The sequence below is a fragment of the Penaeus chinensis genome, chromosome 30, assembly GCF_019202785.1.
Source record: "Penaeus chinensis breed Huanghai No. 1 chromosome 30, ASM1920278v2, whole genome shotgun sequence".
Lineage (NCBI taxonomy): Eukaryota > Metazoa > Arthropoda > Malacostraca > Decapoda > Penaeidae > Penaeus > Penaeus chinensis.
Window position 1 is genome coordinate 25,411,653 of NC_061848.1, and position 11,770 is coordinate 25,423,422.

Here is an 11,770-nt window from a genome sequence, read left to right on the forward strand (position 1 = left end):
CAGTAATACTTTATTGTTCATCAATAATGATTTAAAATCAAGGAGATTTATTACCGTAAATATAGAAGAGAAGTTGGTTTATTATTAGATTGTGTAACGATGTGACACAGCCATTATAAGATTTGATTAGTCAGCAAAAAAGAATGTTAATAATTCATTTCTGTCTCTGAACTGTGAAGGTTGGAGATTAATAAAGGGAAACGTCAGAATTTGTTTCGGAACCTTTAAGACAGAGGAGGACAGATTTTTCGATTCATGCGAACTACTTTCAGAAAAAAAAAAGCAACCCAAGTATCGTAGGATTACCTAGAGCCAATTCTATATAGATCTTGAACTAGCACACTATTCCCACGATGGTGCGCTTCGAAATATTGCTCTGCTGAAGGACACTCGGATATTCAATGAAAAACACATCAGAATTTGTCAGCAAATTTTAAGGGAGAGGCCGTGGTCGACAGCTTACCTTTGCTACAATTAAATCCACGGCATTTTATTTATATATGCTGTTGTTCATTGCCAAAATGTAGAACAGTAGTTCCCAAATCTGAGGGTGTGCCCCCTTGAGGGTCGTTTGATTTCCAGAAGAGGCGTGAGTCAGTAGGGGAAGATACTTTCCTTTTGATCAAGGAGAATATTTAAATAATATGGTTGAAGATTTGACGAGGGTAGGCTTGGAAACATGGGCCAGCTACTAGGGGAAGGGGCCACGCTATAAAGAACCACTGGTGTAGAGTCACTGATCATCACATGACATCTAGGATCAAACAAGCCCAGGATTTATTTCTACGGGAGTTTTATGGCAAACGCAAACGAGTTAAGTACAGAACAGAAAGAAATTACTAATGACGTTCGACTCAAACTTCAACTGGAACAAAACTCGCTGTACACAAACCAGGTATACGAACGACAAAAACAAGAGACGAAGAAACTATAGAATAGGGATGGCTACCAACATTGACTAAGGGAGTCCCATTTGCCGCACATGTCTAATATGTCTGAAAAGGTATAAAGTGGTGATAAAAAAGAACAAAGAGATTCGAAAGTTAAAAAGAAATGGCTTGTCATAGTTTGCCTCTCCGACGAAGATGAGTAAAGTATTTTATCATGAATAAGTAGTCAAGGGAACAAATCTTGAGTTACATTATAAGATATCTTGACATGGAAAAAATAATTCATATTTCAATTGCTGGGATTGAAATATAGCTGAGAAAAGCGAAAAGCCTACGGTATAGATGTTATTTCTTGTAAATATGTCATAATCATACCAGCAATTACCAAAGATTTACAAATACCAAGTTTGCTGAAGTGAGCGTTAGATGTCCATTTATCACACATGTATCATGGTGCTGTAAGACGTAGGTGCCTGTTGCCATGTCTCTGTGCGGGTTAGATTCCAAAAGAAATCAGCATTGCTGGAAGGCAGACAAATGGCAGCCATGATGACTTACTATGTGTAAGTTCCTGCAAGAGCTACACAAGAAGGCCCTGCCAGAGCCATTACAGGAGACTGCCTATCTAAATACGACTGTTTTAATGCTGTTCAAGACTGGTGATTCTAGTAATTTTCCTTGGAGTCTGATATCCTGAGTAATGTTCAAAATTTATTGGTGATGTGCTGACTTTGGGTAATTTATGGGAAGCCCAGAAGGTGTCTGTCAGAAGGTCTGACCAATTTAGTATCATTAAAAAATTAATTTATATGATAATCCTAATCTAATTACCATATGATTTGAGTACTTATCAGAGGCATTTATGAGCTGCAAACAAATAGAGTAATCTTGGAGATCTTTACTTCGCTTATGTCTCTCTTGACCACCTTTCTTACTCAGTAACAGTATACGTGAGAAGTTTGTTCTGCAAGATGGATTATCCATAATACGACGAGGAAAATGTTCTTCTTATAATCCAGTTACCTTTGCAGTTGGAAAATCTGACAACTCAAGAGTAACAAGGCACATTGGGATCTTAGTTTGATGATATTTTGCAGCAGCATCAGTGGATTCTATAGGATGGAAGTCAGATATTTTTGGAGATGTAGAGCATGTGATTTGAATAATTTGATGAAGGTTGCCAATAGGGAACAAAAAAAGCACTGCTCTGCTTCTATCCTCCATTGGCACATAAAAACATTGCACTGGCCTCTCTGAAGCCTAGTCTGTTCATAACATTGGGTAATTAATTAATTATTATTGTTCATTAACAACTTTTTTCAATACGTATATATTTTTAGAAAGCCCATGGAGTTATCTCAGATCAAGAAAAATACCAAAACAAGATTTGTAGCAAGTTAATGTGAGCCAAGAGAGCAGTGACTGCTGACACCTTAATAATTTTATAATGGATCGACATGACCATGTTTGAAGTAGCTAAATGACTTCAGTAAAGGTAAATTGTGCTGCAGTCAATCGAGCATATTATTGTGTATATATATATAAGGAAAATGGTTACACAAAGTCCATTTCACTTGGACTGTTACTATTATTGTGCCTCTACTCTGTTGGATTATGATAACTATTATGTCATTTTCATTATAAAAATATCACAGAAAGACAAATCAGGGTGTGAACTTAAAAAAAAAAAAAAAAAAAAAAAAAAAAAAAATTTGCTTTTCTTTATGGATATAAAATAAAAATGCATCAACCTTTTAAGATAAAAAAAAAAAAAAAAAAAAAAAAAAAAAAAAAAAAAAAAATACATCTTACTACATACCAATTCAAGTAAAATATGATAATACATATAGCATCTTTCAATTGTTCCTATCTGTGTGATAAGATTATTCCTTCAAGTGCGGATAAACAGTCATGCAAATATATATTTTTTAAACTTAGTCATATACTTTATGTATATGCATAAATATACACTGTTTATTAGTTAATGAAAACAGAATTTGCAAGTTCTACAGACATTTACATATTTACAGCTGATGCTGTTATTATATCAGCATATATAATACATTGCTAGATATGATGAAAAACAAAACCATCTTGTCTGTCTAATACAAGACTTAAATGCCGAATGGTAATTAAGTAATGTTTAACAAATACAATTTTGTAATAGTTCTTTCAGCCTCTGAGTTGAAGGATCCTACATTAAGAAAGAAAGCCAGTTTCCTTGATATCAGTTCCCCTTTAATTTGAAGACATATAAATATTTTCTGTTTTCTACTGTTGACACTGACATGCTTTACAATGAATATAGTACAATGACACATCATCACAATAACATTTTTATCATACTCCTTTGATTTGATTTGATACTTACTGTATAAGCTGCTTAGTTGTCTAGGTAACCTATGAAAGATGGCCATGTGAAGTGCAGGAAATATGTATTATGCACTGCTTAGAACTATTTATGATTATGCCATGTAGTAAAAACAAAAATAGTTTTGGTGAATAACTTAAAAGGTCATTTATGGCCTTTGTATTTACCCACTAATTCATTGTATTCTCACATTAGTTTCATCTTTTAGAATATTCATGACCAAAATGAACATACACAAACAGTAACATGTACACAAAGATGACAGGAAACACAGCCACAGTATGAAAGGAAATTGAACACAGCATGTTCAATTTGTCAAGAGTTCCACATCAGACAAAGTAAATAACAAAAATGGATTTTTGCTTTCCTCTCCTTGTCTGAAGAGGAATCTTTGAGAAGTCTGATTGTTGTGTATAATTTCTTTTCTTACTGTGTCTTTTTCTTTTTTTCATAACCATGTTCAATATCATTTTTTGTTTGAATAATCCATTCACAGCACCTTCTCAGCTTTACTGTTTAAGTTGTCTCTCTGGTTATCTACAGAAATGAGATCATCATGACTGAATTTTGTCTAATAAAAAAAATCCTGTTTAAATTTCTGCAATAAAATGTAAATATATAAGATCACAATTTTTTATTGTCTGTAGTGTGAATTATATTTAGGGTATGTGTGTGTGTGTGTGTACATAAGTAGTGTGTCATATGACCAAATAAGCATATATGCTCCAGTTGATTTTCAGTTAAGGCCCCTCCAAATGATCGACAGAGCAGGCAAACTGTGTTATGAAATCACATTCTAATCTAAACATTTTGAGGGTGGTTGGCAAGCAAGAGTGGCAATGATGTCATAAGCAACAAAACCACTTGCTAGCCACAAGCAAACCATCAAAATGGACAACAAAATAGTGTATAACAGATTTTGCCAAAGCCCATTGGGCACTGCTCCGTCTGGTAATACAGCTAACACACTGGGGAATATATGGCCAGCGTTTGTGTGGATGGGACTGTGAGGCTAAATCAACCTAGCTTCAGAAATGGGCACAGGATGAGGAAAATGAGAATTGGAAAGGCAAAGCGGAAGTGGAAGATGAGAAGGAAAACAAGATGAGATGGAGGAGAAAAGGGGAGAGAGAGAGAGAAAGAGGACAGAAAGAAAGAATTACCTAACTCCCTTACTGCATGATAAAAATTGGGGAAGAAAACTGACCACTTAATTACTAAAAATATCACAATATATTTTGCTATACTAAATATGAAAACAAAATTCTGTAAACTATGACAAAGTCTAAGGCCTCTCATTACCTTTATTTTCATATTGGAAATTCAGTTAACATGACATCTTTATTGAAAGTCCCTTTTGCAACTTCTGAAGGTTTCTTTAATTAAGAAAGTAAAAGTAAGTTTTTAAAGATTTCATTTTACATTTTCCTGTGGAAATGCCATTTTTAGAAATTTGATAATTGAATCAGAGTATAACAATGAAAGTTTTATTGTTTTTTTCTCTATGGTATATTTGAAAGATTTGCTCGTTTTGAATCCTTTTGATAACTGGACAAATCAATAACATTACATTAAAAAAAAAAAAAATATTCAATATGTATATCTATACATGTATATCTAACTTATATATACAAAGTATATGAGGATATGCACATCCTAAAGCATTTTCAAGCCAATTTCCTGATCTAAATGTTTTGTTAATTGATACTTTCCATCTTTAATAAAAACATTGATTTGTTCATGTTAATACACTACATTCTCTTAACTGCTATGGATTAAGGTGAGCATATTGATGCTTTTGTTACAGATGAAAGTTTCAGCTGACAAAACCTTTAATAAATGCATTTTCGTGCTATTGGTCTGAAAACCCCTTTGGAAGTACGTGCTCTCATATCACATGCACATGCCATTATCCTTGCTGAATGTAGAAGAATGGATTTTAGTAGCTGCATGTGTTCAGTTTTAAGAAGGAAATGAGGTGGTACAGGAAAATTGAAGAATTACTACACTCTATTTGTATTAAAAAATAAATCCAACTTATCTTTGCTTTAGGATTTAATTTGATCTTAAATATTGTGCCTCATCAACATTTTGTTTTTTCTGTGCTCAATCATACACAAACCTGCACAAAGGGTTTGAAGAATATCTACAGGCTTGCCCACACAAGCAGACATGATTGGCAGATACATCGACAGGCAACTGTGAAGGTGACATCACAAGTGAGAAAATGATGAAACAACTTGTTTATCTAGTAATTAGTCCACCTCTGATGTCATCCCTATTTGTGCCTGTGCGTGTGCCCATTGATCATGACCGTTTGTGTGGCGGGCTTTAAAGAAAAATATCTAAGTAGGACTTTTATAAATCAACTTTCACAATTATTTACTTGGAAATTTTCAATTGCAATCACTATAAAAAATACTTTACATCAACCAAATAAAGACAATTTCTTAAGCATTTCAGTAAACAGTCCTTTATAGTCTTGTATCTCTTAAGAGTAGTAATGTAATACATGCGCATGTTTCAAGCACTATTAATAATTAGAATATGAAATCTAGCATCACTGGACACTTATCAAATCCCAATTCAATTTTTTTAACAGATGTTTGAATTAAACATTACTTTCATTGAAACACAAAGTACTATGTATATGATCCTGAATTCCACAATGATTTACATAAATGTTGGAAGATTTACTGTATTTATTAATAAATATTACATTTATACATTTTTTTTTTTTTTTTTAAACTGTTTAAAGTACATTTCCATAATTTGATTTAAATCATGCATCTTAGCTTCAGCTTTGGCCTTGGAAATATAGATGATCATTTTGTTGTTTTACCTGCATATATTATAACCTTTCCTTGTATTACCTTTACTTAGAAAAGGATATATTAGTTAAATCTCTTCAGCTGAATACAACAAAGATCAAAGTAAAATGCCTACTTACATTAAGAGCAGTTCTTTTTCACTTTTCACATCTTTATTCGAAGTTTCTTAACTTCGAAACCTCGAGAGTTTAAAGAACCCATGAATCATACGACAAGTTCTAATGCCTAGCAATGCAGTTTTTAAATCCTGCAATAGATGTGCATAATCATTTACCCATATGATTCATGGATATTACACTAATATCTTCCTTTTATTCAAGTAGAATATGTATAAAGCTTACTTCTACAAGTAATATACAAGTTATATTTTATCTGCAAAAATCAAATGAAATGTAAGCTAGCTGAACTGAAATGACCCCCCCCCCCCCCCAAACAAAATAAATGAAAACTAAAAGGCCAGAAGAAAACTAAACTCAAATCAATTTCTTTTCTTTATTCAATTGGCACACACCAATTATTTGGCACAATACATGAATCAAGAACCATTTTTAGTGTTAAGTATTTTGGGTAAAACGGAATGTCTGAACACAAGATATTTGTTCATAAATTTAATTATCTTTTATTTTATATTACAGTTAAATTACCCAACATTGCATGAGAGCTGTTCTGTATCATGTCCTAATGTCACTGTCAAAAGACCCACAACCCCACTTTCAATCATACCCCTTTAAAGGCACTGAGTCAACCGTAACAAAAAAACAAAAAATTTGAGCAACAAATTAGACTAGACTGTTAACCAATCAACAGTACACTGCATGTGCATAACAAAAGAGGTAAAAAAAAAGAAAAAAATAAAGGAAAAAGAAAAAAAAAAAAAAAAGAAAAAAAAAAAAACGAGATTCAATGTAAATCAAACAGTAAGCAGTGTAGGAGCAAAACCATAATAAAAGCTGCAGTCTTTAAGGCCATCAAAGCCTCAACATTGTCAGAAGCTCAAGAAGGTGCTTCTTATGGCATGTCACTTGCTACTGCATCTATTTGCTGTCTGATATCTTCCTTAATGAATGGAGAAAAAAAAAAAAAAAAAAAAAGAAGTTTGAAATCATCATCACTGAAGTGAAGATTATGTAATATGCCACAGAGTATGAAATAGATTTGAATATAGAAAAAGTTCACACTTAGAACCCTCTGTTGATGACACTGGCAAGTAGTCTGTTGAAACATTTTCTGAAACAACTGTATCCTTTGTTTAACAGTCTGCAATTCTTTCCCCAAGAAAGGAGATCAACATTACTACAAAAAATCCCATTTACAGTTGCTAATCACAGTTACTGCCCTAATCAACATCAGATTTCCAAGCGAGGCATAGTATCTTGAAACATTCTGCACGCAACTCATGCTCTGAGTCCTGTGGCATTTCTACTTTCCATTGCCTTTGATCTTGGAGTCGATGTAGGCCTGGATGTTTGCAAAGGAGTCGCGGCCTAGGTAGTCAGGTTCTCCTCTCTCCCACCTGGCCTGGCCCTCTTGGAGAGACTCGGCACCAATCTGCATGCCACTGATCTGCTGCGCAATCTATTGGGCAGGATGAATGTTATTAGAAAATGGTACCATTGAGTAAATGTAATATAAAACTCAAAATTTATGATCTTTAGTTTTATTATGAGGAATAAGCAAAATAAGGTTAAAAAGTATAACTACTTGTTTCATGTGCATATTCCATGTATGATGGGACCATAACCTTTTATCTAGTCAAATAGCATAACATAAATTAATAATAATAAAAACATGTGTTCTCCATCACACAAGAGGAAACTATCCATAACCAACCTGGTCAAAATGAAAACCCTTTGTTCAATTTAAGATAATGATACACATGCACCAAGGTACACCCCAGTAATCCTATCATACCTAAACCAAGGAATAAAATAAAAGACCTGTATCAATAAACATGAACTCCAACCAATAAAGAGGAAAGTCTTCCCAGCCTTTACTTTTCTTCCAAGAGCTTCATGCACCATTAATGCCTTTTGTTCTAATATCCTTCCTTCACCATTCATTTTTTCCTTTCATCAGTACTATTCCTTATTCAAGGTGTGCAAAAGAGAAAGCTCTAGGTGCAGTGATATCTACTTCTTTGATGTTACCTGAGATTCTTCCCCTTTATCACTGCCTGCATTGCAGACACACACACTGGGCTCTATGTCACTCCTCAGAGCAAGTGCTTCTGAAAAACTAACACACTGTGTGCTCTCTGTATCGTCTCCAACTTTGGAAGTCAAATTACGACTACTTTTTACCTCGCAGTCTCCGTTTACTGAACACGTTGAACTGGATTCATCGTTTGAGTGAACAGTGCTAGAAATTTCTTGTACATCCTATAGAGCAGCATGTTAGGGAGGATGGATGGTGGGTTAGTTACTAAAGTTTATTAATGTCAGGAATATAATCATCCTACATTGTATCTATTGCTAAGAATACCAGTAAATAAATACACACACATACATATACATACACTTAACACCATTTATCAACCTATGTGAATATTTGTACACAACCATTTATCACAGAGCTACATAAACAGTCCTAAATGCAAACGTACTATAAACTTTCTACATAAAGGTCAAGCTTTATTTCTGTCCCTATGGAATACTGTATAATTAAAATTTAATTATATTTAAGATGCTATAAAAAATAAAGTATGAACATCTTTTTACTTTTGAGTTAAATCCTAATGTAATTAAACTAAATGAATAATATAGACGTATTAACAATCTATAAACTTGTACATATTCAAAAAATCAACAAATGAGCAAGAGAGCTAAAGAGCTTGAGCGACCACGAGAGAGTGCTAGGGAGCAGAGCTAGAGAGCTGAAGAGCTAGAGCTAGAGACTGCAAGAAAGCTAGAGCCAGAGAGCTGAAGAGCTAGAGACAGCAAGAAAGCTAAAGCCAGAGAGCTGACGAGCTAGAGCTAGAGACAGCAAGAAAGCTAGAGCCAGAGTGCAGAGCTAGAGAGCTGAAGAGCTGAAGAGCTGAAGAGTGAGAGCACAGAGCCAGAGAGCAAAGCTAGATATCAGAGCTAGAGAGTAGAGCGAGCGAGCTAAAGTGCTCAAGAGGGAAAGCTAGAGTGAGAAAAACAGTAAAAGCAAGAGCAAGAACACAATTGCAAGATGGAAACAGACAGCCAGAGCACAAGAGAGAGAACGCGATATATATTACCTGGATGGTTTCGACAGGAGACTTTACCTCCACTGCTTTTTGAACATCCTGTCAGAAAATATTCATGAAAGAAATTAATGCATGCATCACACACATAACAAATGAAGAGAACATTCTTGGTAGGGGGGGATATGTTAATCTGTTGTAAAATAAAACTTAGGTGGCAAAACAAAATGGTAGTGAACACAATTTTACATGCCAAAAGTTTCCAATAAGGGATTAAGATGATACAGCCTTGTCACACAAACTCTTAAGACTTCCTGAAAACTTTGGGATATAAACTATAAAATCCAAAAATATACTGGCGTTTATCATTACTATAAAAATAATGTCGGGAGATATAAATTAAAACGATCCTTTATACTGAAAACCATTTGAATACATTTATGCCATTTCAAAGGAATGAATTTTACAAAATTTTACACAATTTTGGAAGGATACTTATTACAGTAAATGCTATTAACAGTACAATAGCTATCATTACCAACATTAACTATGTAACTATACATCTGGACTATGAAGGTCACTGTAAAACCTTAGTACTAGAACTAATATGAATGGTTTCACAGTTCTTTGGAGACTTTAGAGCTCATCTTTTAAGAACATTGGGGTACAAGAAAAAAGTTAATAAAACTAAAAGCAAGCAATCAATTTAATAGCACACATATGCATGTTAGATTTCTGTAAATTCTAGAAATTGAAATACTGGTAGTCTTCAGGTACCTTGAAGATTTTAAATACACTAAAAACAAAGACATTTCTACATCTTCACTGTTGAAATCTTCCGATTTCCACAAAGAAAATCTGGCATCATCTTATCAATTAAAAAAACAAACAAAAAACACACATTTAGTAAATAATGCTAAGGTCAGATGTTACTTTGATACACATTTTCCTCTTCATCAACCACTAGCACGAGAAAGCACAATTCAAGCACTGGCACCTACCATTTCAGGAACATTGGGTTTGACAAGGCGTGTGTAAATGGCCCACCAAGAATTGAGGTAAGGAGTAAGGTGTTGGTAACCTGGACCAGTCTGGACGGTGCCGCTTGTGGAGTCGAAGCGGTAGTGCCATGGCTTTGTAGCACCAAGGAAGTGGACCAGCCTTGCATTCCCTCCAAATCTGTCAAGGGAATTTAGCATCATTCCCTTATTCAAGAGTATTCCCTCTTTACACTGAATTTGAAACAATTATCGATTCTAGCCACCACTGAAACAAACAGCCACGCACTCCTTCCTCCTCCTCCCGTACTCACTGTTTGTAGGCTGGCAAGTAGGTGTATGTAGCAGAGGCAACCATGTTGAATACGAAAGAGACACGGTTCCAGTTGGGGAAGAATGTGTTAAGGATGCCCTGATCACCACCATCAAAGCTTCCAGTGGTTTCTGACTGGTGAATCAACTTGGCGTATGTCTCTTGGGAGGGAACGAACACGAACATTCCAGAGTTGAAGCAGTCTGGCCAACCAATGTCACAAACTGCTGTCAGCTCTGGATGGGAAAAGAGCTCATCTGGGTTCTGTACAGCCTGTGGGTATAGAGGTAATAATATAATGTCTAGAACAAAAACGGCAAAATGTGTTAAAACATTCCTATCCCATTATGCCAATAATGTATCATGGGAAAAAAAGCAGAGCAAAGCACTTACCAACATATCAGCATCGAGAAATACGCATTTTGTGTATTGGGTGAGGGTCCAGCAGTGGAACTTTGTGAAGGTGACGCCCAACTCTGGTCGCTTCATCAGAGCCAAGTGGGCGGAGTCTCCTGAATCCAGGACATCGACTGTGACTACGGCATTAAACACTTGCTCCAGCAGGGACCTAGAATCAAGTAAAGTAATTGTACAAATACAACTCATGGCTGCAAAAGCAAACCCATAACAAAGAATCATCATAAAGGAATCAATTGAAAAAAAAATACAAAGGTTCATAAATGGATGGAATTCAATTGTTCACATGTGTGTCAATGAATAGTATAAACCATTTGCAAACTTGAAAAGTTAATAATTTTCCTACTTTATCAAATATATCATAAAGAGAAAGAATATAGGGGGAAAAATGCTTTCGTTGTATTTCTAAGTCCCTCACTTTATGTCGGGTGAGACAGCCGGCGTGATAATGATACACAGGTCCCTGGTGGTGCCGCAAGAGCGCAGGGAATGGGCCAGCACCAAGGCGCCCGCAGCGTAGCCATTGTTGGTCGCTAGGGTTACGTATGCTTCCGGCACTGTAATCAAGAGGGGTAAACATTGGTTAGTGTTGATGAGGATACAAGAAAGAACCTAAATCTATGCACAAAAACAGTAAAATTAGATGCACATGAACAACTACTAATCATCTTAAGGACTCTCAGTATTCAACATCATCAAATAAATACACAAAAATTATACAATAAATATAGCAAGATTTAGATTACTATGTAGACAAACTCAAGATATCAAGTTCCATAATTCT

General features: G+C 34.9%; 2 protein-coding genes across 9 annotated transcripts in view; both read right to left on the reverse strand.

Annotated features, from left to right (window-relative positions):
* Positions 1 to 11,770, reverse strand: part of LOC125041150 (mucin-5AC-like) — a 514,849-nt gene that overhangs the window by 369,012 nt on the left and 134,067 nt on the right. The gene's annotated exons all lie outside the window — the stretch shown is intronic.
* LOC125041156 (glycogenin-1-like) overlaps positions 6,571 to 11,770 on the reverse strand; it is a 13,067-nt gene continuing 7,867 nt past the window's right edge. Inside the window, exons 2-7 of one of the 2 annotated variants that reach the window (XM_047635966.1) lie at positions 11,405 to 11,543; positions 10,963 to 11,137; positions 10,571 to 10,842; positions 10,260 to 10,437; positions 9,313 to 9,360; positions 6,571 to 7,667 (exon numbers count right to left, since the gene is read on the reverse strand). In XM_047635966.1, the coding sequence (XP_047491922.1) occupies positions 7,512 to 7,667; positions 9,313 to 9,360; positions 10,260 to 10,437; positions 10,571 to 10,842; positions 10,963 to 11,137; positions 11,405 to 11,543 (968 nt within the window). In that variant the 3' untranslated portion in view covers positions 6,571 to 7,511. The remainder of the gene's footprint in view (positions 7,668 to 9,312; positions 9,361 to 10,259; positions 10,438 to 10,570; positions 10,843 to 10,962; positions 11,138 to 11,404; positions 11,544 to 11,770) is intronic. The other variant, XM_047635967.1, reaches the window with a different exon arrangement.